Source organism: Bacillus rossius, chromosome 10 (assembly GCF_032445375.1).
Source record: "Bacillus rossius redtenbacheri isolate Brsri chromosome 10, Brsri_v3, whole genome shotgun sequence".
Taxonomy (NCBI): Eukaryota; Metazoa; Arthropoda; class Insecta; order Phasmatodea; family Bacillidae; genus Bacillus; species Bacillus rossius.
The window spans coordinates 40,202,879-40,215,651 of record NC_086337.1 but is presented as its reverse complement, the minus strand read 5'-3'; the positions used below and the strand labels follow the sequence as shown (position 1 = coordinate 40,215,651).

The following is a 12,773-nucleotide window of genomic DNA, read 5'->3' as shown; positions in this document are numbered from 1 at the left end:
TGTGCATGAACCACACATTTTATAAATTATTCCTGCACATACAAAATTTGTAGTTTTAGTTTGTAAGCACTTGGGGTAAGGTGGTTTAAAAACTTTTAAAATTATTTAATATTTTGTGTAGTCAGTACGTTTGGTTAAAACCATTTCTTAATTAATTTTTAAAGTGAACATTGTTATTAATACTTGTCTAAACAATGTTTATAATAAATTTAGGTTACATAAATGTTTTGCTGCTTGTTGCTGTTTAGTATTATTCATGTTTGTTTTATAAATCATTACCTCTAATTAATATTGAAATACTAAATTCTTCTGAGTAACCTTTGGCACGGTGGGGGAAAAAAAATTGTCTTTTATATATATATTGGAGAGTAACTTTTTAATTTTAGATTCAAGAATGTACTTCACCTTGATCTTGTAAATGTATTAGTATTGTCGTAATAAATATTTTCATTATCAAAGTACAAATATTTTTTAGTTGGAACTCTGTTGTGCAAGTCCTGAAATTGTGACAATTGTAAAAATTACATAAAATTTTAAAAGTGTTTCCCCTCAGTCTCTAGTTGCAAACTTTGTCAATACCGTAAGATGGGGTGAATATAAACTGTCCGTTCAGAGAATTTAAAAAATAAATTTCTTCCTTTAAAATCAGTATTAATAATGATGGCAAATAACAAGTATGAAAATTTCAACAGAAGATTTTTTACATAAAATTTTTTTTGAGAAAACTTTCTATTCACCCCACTGTGTCTGTTCACTCTGTTTTACAGTAAATGTAAGTTTTACAAATAAGCAATCATTATTAAGTGTTAGAATGAACACAGGCATGGCCATTCGCTGTAGTCTTGCATGAAGGGAAAATTTTTCACAAATGCTAGCAATGCCTGAGCAGATTGGCATGAATTTTTGATCTTGGGCACTTATTAAAATTAATATTTTCTATTTATTTGGTGAAAATATTTTTCAACAAGAGTGACAGAATGTGGCCATTTAGTTGCAGATATGTAATTGTTTTTGTCTCTTACAGATTTTAAACAATTGCAAAAGGATAGTTTTAAAGATGTACACAAATTAAAATTTGCATTTGTACATTCTTAGATAAAACTGAATCAAAGTGATTGACTGGTTGCAATCAAATCTAGCCATGTGGACGTGATGAAGTGGCCACCAAAAATCTCCCAATGTGTTGCTAGCAGGAAAAGAGTGTGGAACGAACTTGGACGTTGAATCCGACCCAGCACCAACCTGCAGGATATCAATTGGCCACTTACAGCGGCCGCGGGCTGACTCGCCGAAGGATACAGCTGCATGTGCATACTTGCAACTATTGATATTATGCTCATTGCAATTTAGTGACTTTTTACTGTGTGCATTTTATACTCTCCGTTTCTTTTGAGCCTTCTACGAGTCAATTTTTTTTTCCTTTCTTATTTGAAACCAAGCTAGTAGAAACCTTAATCACTTCGCTACGTAATTTTTTTTAACCGTTATGAAAAAAAAAATTTATAGGACTATGTTGTAATATTTTTAGGCAAGTAGTTCTCTTCCCTCATTTAAGGCTTTTTCTTCCCATTTCTGTGGTGATAGGAATCGAGAAGATATTATAACCAAATTTTATGTGCATATTATCATGGTATAAGATTTTTTTTTTATATTTCTTTGTGTGTTTGTGAATGAATACGTAGCTCAGTTAAAGGCTGCCGGAGAGCTTCAGGGGCGCACTCTAACCAGGATGTGTTGGGTTTATTTCCCGTGGGCGATTGCGCAGCGAACAGCGGGGACGCGAGCTTCAGCCTCCTGTGGCCGGGGTTCAGGTCCGGGGACTCCCCGCGGCTGACGTGCCGGCGCAGCATCTCCCTCCAGCGAGGGGACTCCCCGCGGGGCAGCTTCCGCCAGTCCAGCCTCAGCTCCGCCAAGATCGGGAGGTAAGAGATGGAGCCCGTGTCCGGATTCAAGTGCAGTAAAAGCTAGTGATGGGTGACGCGGATAAAAAAAACGGATAACCGTCCAATTACAGATTCATTTCTTTAACGAATACAAAACTGATTCAATACTTTTGCTTTATACCAACAACTAATACACGTGTGGGTTATAACAATATACCGATGCAGTAAATACCTACCATCCTCGATGTGTGTGACATTATATACCGTCAGGTCGTCAATAGTGATTACTGTACATATTTTCCAGTGTACTAGATGGAAATTTTATTTTGTACAAGTTCAATGAAAAATGTTGTTTTCATCATACGTCACTTCTTTCTGCTGCATACTCCATGAGATGACCTTTGTTGTTTATGTTGTCTTTATTGTAAAATGTGAGTTCATCATCAACCCGCTGCTCTCTGCTGTGTGTTTTCCGTCTCCAACCGCCTTGCTGTTGACAAGACTTAAAGCCCTTAATGGAAATTGTGACATTTGCAGTGAAGTGACCAAAGTAGGCAGCGTGGACAGCGGCCAGGGGCAGGAGACCAGCACCCAAACCGACCCCAACGACCACGAGAAGGAGGCGGAGGGCCACAAGTCCCTCTCGTTAGATCAGCGATCGCACAGCTATGGGTGAGTGTTTCCACCCTTGGCTTTGATTCCTGGGGGTGTCGGGACTAGGGTTCGGAACCGGGGAAATCCTGGTCCGGGAATTCCCGGTACTCTTGGTGCAGTAGAAGAACCGGAAATTTTTAAATTTAATTCCCGATTCTTTTGATACTTTCGGCACTCAACATCAAACAGCATAAAATTTTGATTTATTGCTCGCTAAGGTTACTTTCATTTAATACTCTCCCCTGGCGAAGTGATTGATGCGGGCGGGTGAGGGGAATAAGTCTACCGCGCTCTGCCCGTGCTGTTTAGTCGTCAGTCGGTGTTCTGACTGCTCTGTCTGCGTGCTGGTGCTTGTGGTTGTGGCACCAATATTCTTTAAATGAGATTTTTCTCTTAATTTTTTTATGAAAAGAAAAAAGAATAAATGTTATTTTAAGTTAATAATTCTGTGATTTTGCATGTGTTGAAATTAATATTTTTTTTATCTTTATTTTTTGTAAAAGATTGAGTTCAAGACTGAGGATAAAGTGATTTGTTCACATTAGTGGATACTTTTTGCAATAAAAAGTTTATATTTTTTTTTTTACTTTTTTGGTCACTAAAACTTGTTTAATTGTTGAAAACTATTACTACTTAAATCACTGACTGCTACACCATTAATAAAAAAAACTACCTAGTTCCGAAAGTTCCGGTGATTATCGTATTCGTCAAAGACTAGTACTGAAATTTCCGATTCTGAAAATCGGTTACAGTTCGAATACCCCAGTCCGTTCCCGGCTTTTCCGCAGGTGGGCATTGCTCTGTAGGTGCTCTAGTTGCATCCACCAGTGCATTCTTCAATTCTCCATTGTCATATCTTCACCTCCGATGACTCCAGTGTCTACGTAATGTCAAACCTTCATTCATACATTCATTCTTTCCTCCCTTATGGCAAATTTTGTATGCAAATGATTATTTGAAACAAAAACATTGTAATAGGTTATACATGTTTTCGATTTTATAAAAATTTTCATCAATATCCAAGATTGTAAGAGTATACTTCAATTTTTATTTAAAGTTATATTTACCTGCATATGCTACAGTAGAATGTAGGTTGGTGTTTGGTAGTCTTCCTAGGCATTGATAGCATTTTATGTCAACGTTATTTTAATTTTAATGGAATGAAAAACTGTTGGCGTTAAGATATAGTTAAATCCATAATTATTCATTTTGAAATCACTTTATAAATTTAATATGAAAATATTAGGAATTCAGTTACATTTTTACATGGGTAAGTTTATAATTAATTTCTCAAGATGTCTAAGCTGTGTGACTTCGTTTGATAAAAGAAATTATTTTTAATGTTATAATGTGCATTTTGAATGTTACTGTTATGCATTTCTTCAATAGTTATTCAAGACAAGAATGTTTTTTTGTCAAATGAATCAACATACTGATTGTTTATTTATTTATTTGTGTGTTTTGTTTGCGTGTGTGTGGCAGTGCTGATTCAACACCTCCGAGCTTGTTACTAAGCGAGTTCAGTTGTGGCTCTCCGAAGAAGTTGGCAAGTCTTCTCGATTCACAGATAGCTGCATCCCGCACTGAATTGGTTCGTTTGGAAGAGATCAAGAAATTGCAGGTACTACGTTACTCTCCTCTGGACTGCATTGTTAACTGATGGTTTCTCAGACCCTTTTGGCACATTTTGTGAGGGAAATCCAAACAAAAACATTTTCAGGTTAGTCAAAAGAAGAATAATACATACCTTTGTATGAAGTCAATGGTCATGCAACTGAGCCTTAATATATCGATCAGTGACATTGGCAGGCTAATGCGGTCGTGACTAAGTACAATAAAGTATTAGTCCATTTGATTAACTTGCAAAGTTTTTGTTTCCTGATTTTATTTAACCGACTGTGCAAGCCAGCAAATTACTGGGATCATTATTTAGGGCTTCGGTTTTTATTTAGAGTTTCCCAAAATAACTCCAAGCAAATGCTGAAATTTTTCCCTTACTCTAAGCCATTTTTAGGCTTGTTTGAATACTAGTTTTTTGATGCAAAGACAATATAAAATCAAATTTTTACAATATTTACAATGTGACATTGAATTGCAAAAAAAATTTTCTGAGAAGGGCCGTATTACACTTATTTTAAAAAAAATACTGGGATGAAGTTAGAAAATTATAGTTTAACACTTAAATGTTGTTTCTTATTATAATACCATTCAGTAGAAATGATTAAAAAGCCATGCATAAAATTAATTTTGTCCATTGATAAAATCAGACCTGAGCTTTGTCACAAACGTGAAGCTTCACATCATATTTGAAGCTTCAATTAAAACAAATAGCAAATTCTCTTACTAATTGAAATCAAATATTCAAAAGAGCTTTGATTTGATTTGCTTAGTTGAAGCTTCACACAGCCCTACCCATTTCCGATTCTTTCCCCAATATTTCTTATCATGTTGCATGTTTCCATTATCTACTGACCTTCCTGCCGACAAGACGCTAAGCTAGATTATATACACATTTATGTTTTTGATCTGTTTGGATTTGCAGTTTCATGTAGGAATGTTTTATTAAAAATACTGCCACCATAACATAAAAAGCCCTTTCACCTAAGAAAAAATTTTTACAGGAAAATGGGAAAAACAAATTTCTTTACCTGCATCAAAGTTTTGGTACTCTACAATGCTTTTAATGTGTAAAAGTTTTTGTTTTAATTTACGGAACTTTTTGTTAATGTTAATATAATTTTTTTAAATGGATTTAGGGCTTTTTATTTTAAAATTTGTTGCTGTTATACACCTTCTCCAAAGTATTTGTGTGTTACATGGGGCCTTCTTTTATTTAAAATGACTTTAAACTGGAGTTATGACCAATAAAATATTTCAATACAACTCTTAACTGCATTAGATTTAGAGCTTTTTAATGTCATTTAAAGGTGTATTTTTGAGACTTATTTGGAAGCGCTACAAAAAAAATCATTTAGAAATAAGTTGGACTTAGGGCTTTTTGACTTATCAGGACAGAATACTTATACATTAAATTTCCAATAGGGTTATTTAACTTAGTTTAGTTACCGAAACCCATAATTATTTTAGTCTTGTACTATTCCATTGAAAACTTGGACAGAAACTAGTAAATAAAGGTCTATTTTAAACGCATGATAACTCGTCTTTTAAACACTAGGGTGCCCTAAAAATTTAATATCCCTCTTATCTATGGAGTTTCACTTTTTATGTACATGGCAGCCACGCATACATGGTTTTTTTCTCTTTCCTGAGTTTTGCACATGCTTCCCTGTACATTTTGATTTTTTTGGTGTACCGATTGTCCTAAGTGATTTCCCCAAATGATTCTCAAAGAAAATTAAGAGATCATTTGAATGCCTTTGTCTTCACAGTGCGAGAGCGAAGGTCTGAAGAGCCAGCTGTGTGCTGTCACCGAGAAGTACAATGGACTCGCGATGCGGCACATCCAGTACAAGGCAAAGCGAAGGGCGCAGGTTGATGAACTTAGGTGAGTGTCGTGTAGGTGATATTCTAGTAACTTTTGTATGAATCATTAAACCAGTTGGTTTACTAAAATTTCATTGCAGTTCACCGGAAGGATATTCAGTCAAGCATTTAGACGTTTTCATCTAGAATTTTTTTTATTTGTTATGAAGTGTGACGTCAGATAACAGGTACTCTTATCAGATATGGCATATATTTACCAAAGATGTTATTACCTTTATCTTATTATTATTTATTTTTCTATTCCACATTTTTAGGCAAAGTTGCTACGAGTTAGTACAATTTTAACCTGGAAAGCTAAAATAATAAATAGTTATGTACTAAAAAAAATTATAGAAAATTTTGCATGTTGCAAATATGTTCTACAAATTTTTTTTTCATTGTCTACACACAAATTATTACATCCACACAGTAACACAATGATTCAATCTTATCTCCCTAACAAATACGTATTTCCTCAGCATACAAACTTGTTGAAAATTGCTGACCGCTTAAGTATCATTATTATTCTTTTTGTAATTTTGCACATGAAACTTTTCTCATATTTATTTATTTATTTATTTATTTATTTATTTATTTATTTATTTATTTATCTATCCCCCTACCCTCCCCTTTTCCCCCTTCTCAGTTGACTTGTTGCACAATACTTGGGTATCATTTGATGCAATAATAACCTGCATTAATGGTTTTGTATGTGCATTTTGATAATGTACCTGAGATTGGCTGTAGAAGGCTACAGGCAGAACACTCAAGCTCTGCTCATTAGACTATACGGGTGCAAAAAAGTCCTTATTGGTTAACATTATATTAAACTGTACTTCTATACCACATTACAGTTTACAGAGTACCCAAAAAAGTTTAACATCAAGTATTTCTTTGTTTTGATCTGAACCCAATTTAAATAATTTAAGAGCAAAAATTTAAATTAAGAAAAAAAAAGTTCTTCTTTGTACGACTAAGTCCTAATGTGAATATTCACAAAATTTCAGATCTAGGCTTTTATGGCTAGGAAATAACCGGTTTTGCCGTATTTTCTGTGAAGTAATAAACAAATTATGATTATCAAAATTAAAATGAATGTACTTAATGACTTTGCATTGACATAACTCTGTTGTTCATTCAAAAATTTGTAGAAAATTGTTTAATATTTTTTTATAGACCTTTTTTTAAGTCACTATTATGTTCTGTGAAAACTTTTCAAAAAAATTATTAAAATCGTCAAAATCTGCCAAGTTAGAAATTTAGAAGAAATTTTTTTTATTTACGCCGTTCAGATGTCGATAATAATATTTCAATTAGGGATGGGGCGAATCCTGATTTCCTCGAATCCGAATCCTAACTCGAATCCTCGACTGGAATTGCCGAATCTCGAACCCAAACCCGAATCTTTTAATAGATGATGTCCACATATCTAATGTAAGTGAGATGTATTCTGATTGCACTAAAAGTCCCTTGACTTTATCACATGTAGATTGGTACATTTCTGGTATAAGTGTATATAAAGACAACAATTTTTTCTTGAGAAATTTCAGTTTTAGTACAGATTAGCGGTTAGGATTTTTTCTATAAATAAGCTAGAGGTCTGCGAGCCTAAGAATTTTACTTCGAGCCGAGCTCGAGCTTTTGTGGTACAGTTACACTTTTGGGAAATTATTTTTATCTTAAACTTAATATCATGTTTGAATAAAGTATTAAAATGAAGTGGGCTTATTAATTTTGGGTAACTATTTACAGAGTGTGTTTACATTTTGTACTGCTAGAAAAAAAATAACATTTTTTTTCATTGAATCTTACCTGTTTCCATTGGTTCATTAGTAACTGATATCATCCAACTAACATAACCAAGTATATGTTTGTGTAAATGTAACATATCTTTGGAAAAATTTCACCCTTGTCAATTTTTCTGGAGTCCTTACTGAGCTTCAACAAACTTAGCACCAAAAATCATGTTGTTTGAAAAGTACATTCACATTGTTTCAACATTTCCACTTTTCAGCACAATAATTCTGAGAAAGATTGTCACACAGTATTAAATTCTGTTCTTTAATCTATCATTCAGAACAATAATTTGTTCTGCACGTTCATGAGTTAAATTAGCTCTACGATTGGAGATAGTGTTTCCAGCAGAAGAGAAGCGTCTCTCGCTGGCAACCTGCGTGGCTGGAATGCTTTAGTAAAATTGCTTAACCTCAAAATTAGTGTCATAAATACATATCTGTAACTGGTCATTAAAGTTTAATCAATTGAAAGTAATAAAAATAAAAACAGGTAAATCTGTATTGTACGGATTAGCGCCAAAAAAAATCGTAAAAATATGAAATAACTTTCATTATATGCTATCTTACGTCCTCTTTTCAGAACCGCCTGCGGAGATTAAAAATTCCAATTACTTTTGGAGATATCGAATTTTTTAATATTCATTTTTTGGCGATTTTTTTAAAAAAATTTTTAAAAAATCCGAAAATACCTTTATTCTGTGCTCTTTAACTTCCTCTTTTCATTAAACCCGGCGGAGATCAGAAATTCCAAATACTTTAGGAGATATGGAATTTTTTAATTTTCGTGATGTGCACTGATGCGGAGTTCAGCGGGAAGCCTACGATTCACACATCCTTCTGGACATACCCGAATACTCACGTTGGCAAGACTTATTTTCTTAAAATTAGCAAGAAGTAATTAAAAATACTTTAAAACACTGTGGATGGTTGGTTATATTAGGTAAGTATAGCTACATTAAAAAAACTGTAAAATCATTTTATGGTTGCTTAGCAAATAACTTTTTAATATGTAGCTATCCAGCGCTAGGAAACCGTTAACATGATTTCACAGTATTTTTAATGTAGCTATCCTAACCAAATCAACCATCCACAATGTTTTCAAGTATTTATAATATAGCTAACAATACCTAATTGACCATTAGTTTTCATGAGTTGCATATTTATTTACAATAAACAAAACAAAAAAAACCGAAGATGCACGATCGGGCGTTCGCCTCTCGTCTGTTGAAAGAAGGCTTGCCAACGTGAGTATTCGGGTATGTCCAGAAGGATGAGTGAATCGTAGGCTTCCCGCGTTCCCATTGTTGCTTGTTTACAAGTATGATTTTTTTTTTTTCGCGACGTAGTTGAACGACTACATCACGTAAAAAGAAAATTACGTGAGTTCCTACTGTTCATCCTTTTTCCCGGTTTGTTAGGTCAGGTCAGCTACATTATAAATACTTTAAAACTAAACAACCATTAAAATTAATTTTTATTATTTTTAATGTCCGTTCAGTTTCAAAGTATTTATACTGTAGCTGACCTGACCTAATCTACCTTTGTCCCGTTTAGTTAGGTCAGGTCAGTTACATTATAAATACTTAAAACTATACAAGTAAAATTAATTGATATTATTTTTAATTTCCGTTTATTTTGAAGTATTTATCATGTAACTAACCTTACCTAATGGAAAATTTCTGTTATTTATGCATTCACACACACACGGCAAAATATAAAATGGCGCCTGTTGAATGATTACATAGGGCTTGTATTGCAAAATAAGAACGGCGATATCTCCAAAAGTAATTGGAATTTTTGATCTCCGCAGGCGGTTTTGAAAAGAGGACATAAAAGAGCATATAATGAAATTTATTTCATATTTGTACGATTTTTTTTGGCGCTAATCCGTACAATACAGATTTACCTAAAAACATTTTACTTCATTCAATTTACACTTGCAAAAAAAACATACACACAATAAACCTACATGGAAATTAAAGTCTTTTTCAATATCCTGAAGTCTGAAGTATGTTTACTCATGTCATTAAATGTAGAGCTGTATTGAAGAAGCCGATTTTGCCAATATTTAGTTGAATCGGCATTTCTGCCGACTTCCGATACAGTACGCTCGTTAATTTTCGACCGATATTACTGAAAAACGAAAGAGACTGCCATAACCTAAAAATCCACGAGTACCATTTTCACTTTTCGTAGTAGTACTGCATTCTTTCAGATCGCATTATTTCTTAGCAACATGTGCCAACCGTACATATCAAAGTTTAACATCATCTTTTTTTTAAACAATGTTCTTTAATTTAATATGTCATAAATAAATAATACATTACTATCACGGTAAATATACATCTCAGTTGTTGCGGTAACTATAGTGCAAATATGGTAGCTATCATGCTTCTGTAGTAATTATGGTATTCTACAAAGAATCTTTAGTTCTTTTTATGGTAATTATCTTAAAATAACTATTGGGTTTGTACTGTAGTTATGGTACATCATCCATATTTCTTCGTATGTTGTTGTTCATTTGTCTTTTCTTCATATTTACGTGTGCCATTATTTGAGACAAGAAGTTTCAGAAAACATTTTAACGGACATTATATCACACATTTAATGGCGTAAATGACGAGACCTCGGGCAATTTAAACGCTTTATACGGAAAAACCTACCATGCGGGACCTCGTAAGCGAGTTTTACTGTATTTTTTACTGTATTTTTTTCCCGTAAATAGTAAAAACCGAATCCTTTGACGAATCCTATATCAGACCCGCCGAACCTTCGAATCCCTAGGATTCGGCGGATTCGGCGAATATTGGATTCGGTCGCCCCATCCCTAATTTCAATAGTGGTTTTGGTAATTATAAGAAGCAGAGATAATTTGGAAAATGTGATCAAAAATTGCTAAAACATTTAATAAAAAAAAAAATTAAAATTTTTTTTAAAGAGTTACTTTGAGGTTCACAAGGACCCCACCTGTAGGATCTATGTACCAAAATGCAATGCTCTTGGCCTTTCCGGCTCCACGCTGCATGAATAACAGACTTAACACTCATAACTATGCGGCATATAAACTTTACCGTTATTTTTGGTGGAGTAGTAACTGCGAAACGGCTTTTAATACGAACGATGACGAGGAAATCCTCTGTTTCGAAAAATGAAGTTGGACGGAAAATAAGACGGTGAAATCTCGTCCGTAACTGTGAGACGGCCGTGACCGGTGCGGCGGTGTCGTGGGCGCAGGAGCCGGCTCGACGCGGAGGTTGGCTCCCTGCAGTGCCAGGTGGACAGCCTGCAGTCGCAGCTCAGCGTGCAGCGCAAGGTGCTCATGGCCGAGGAGAGCTTCCGGGAGAGAGTGGAGACTGACTACCGCCAGCTGCAGGAGGAGAAGCGCACCCTCATGGTCAGGTACGCTTCAACCCCTTCCCCCGGCCCGTTCGCCCGCCCGAAGCGGACGGCATGGGCCAGGGGCGCAACAACTAAATTTCCAAGGGGGGGGGGGGGGAAACATACCTTTTTATAAAGAATCATCGATCCCCCCCTATTGAAGTGGGGGGGGGGGGTCCGGGGGTCGTCCCCCGGGGAAAAAATTTGTATTTCAAGGTTGAAAATGGTGCTATTTAAGCAGTTTTATTATCTAAAAATTGATTACACAGCACTTTCTTTGCCCCCTGTTTGCCCCCACTTCAAGGTTTCAGAGGGGGGGGGGGGGGCAAAATACCCTTCCCCCCCCCCCCTGTTGTTGCGCCCCTGGCATGGGCCCAGTATGTTCCTTTGTTTGAGTGGTTCTTGCGATGGTTTGTCGTCAAACCCCTGGTTGCCGGTGGTGGCAGAAAGCGGTCGCAGGGAATGTTGTTATCCTCAGTAGTGAGTGCAGAGCGATTGATAAACTTAAACAATTTTTATTTCCCGTAATATCACGAAAAAAAATAGCATCTGTTGGAAATGGCAAAAGTTCTGATCGCGAACGGCTTCCATTCGGTGGACACGTTTCTTACGATAACTCTGAAATCAAGCACGAAATGTTGTGATTAACCATAGACTTAAAAATGTTAATTCGCAAAACCCTTATTCCCACACAGGCAAGTGACTCAAACTTTATGGGACCAATTTGTGCTGAACTTAACGCAATCAACCCTGTTACTTGCCAATGCTAGTCTAGCCACACTGTCAAAATGAAATAAGAGTAATTAAAGTGGTTAGAAAAAATTTTAACCAGCATTCTTGTGAAGGAAAAAAAAACCTAATCATTCAAACTACGGTGCGCCTAGATTGCACTATTCAAAGACACAGGCTCAAATACTTCTGCCAATGAGAATACTAGACATTTAAAATTTAAATATATATATGATTGAGAAAAATTAAAGAAAACCAGCCTCTTTAAAAAAAGCTACTTGACGATGCTGTGTACGGAGACGCTAGTCTCCTAACATAATGAAGATTGATTTAAGTATTTTTTTGGACCTACACCAGTGCTGGTTACACTGTATGTCATAATACTTCAAAAAAAAGTTGAGTGCGCAAACAGACAGACAACAAGTCATGATTAGTGTGTGGCTTATTATTTTTTGTGCTCTGAACCAGTGGCGTATCCAGGATTTGTGTATGGGGGGTGTTAAGAAGCATGCTCCCCCCCCCCCCCCCCCTGGAATTAAAGCGGGGGATACGGGGGTCCTCCCCCAGGAAAATTTGGATTTTAAGGTGGAAAATAGTGCTATTTTAGCAGTTTTCGGTACTTAAATTTAAATATTGTAATGGTAAAAAATTTATTAGTTTTAATATGAAATTTGTTTGAGTGATGAATAAGATATTAATTAAAGATTTGGTGCTAAAGGGGGGGGGGGGGGGTGTTTGAACCCCTTAACCCCCCCCCCCCCCTCCCTGGCTACACCCCTGCTCTGAACCCAGTATTGATTGGTCTGTGCCATATAATTAGTCTGCGCTCTGGGCGCAATCACAGATTGGT

General features: G+C 35.6%; 1 protein-coding gene across 1 annotated transcript in view; it reads left to right on the top strand.

Moving 5' to 3' along the window:
* The window catches only part of LOC134536012 (golgin subfamily A member 4-like), a 41,107-nt gene that overhangs the window by 16,097 nt on the left and 12,237 nt on the right, over nucleotides 1–12,773 (top strand). The window contains exons 7-11 of the mRNA XM_063375506.1: nucleotides 1,766–1,922; nucleotides 2,421–2,555; nucleotides 4,020–4,158; nucleotides 5,927–6,042; nucleotides 11,051–11,215. Coding sequence (XP_063231576.1) covers nucleotides 1,766–1,922; nucleotides 2,421–2,555; nucleotides 4,020–4,158; nucleotides 5,927–6,042; nucleotides 11,051–11,215 — 712 coding nt within the window. The remainder of the gene's footprint in view (nucleotides 1–1,765; nucleotides 1,923–2,420; nucleotides 2,556–4,019; nucleotides 4,159–5,926; nucleotides 6,043–11,050; nucleotides 11,216–12,773) is intronic.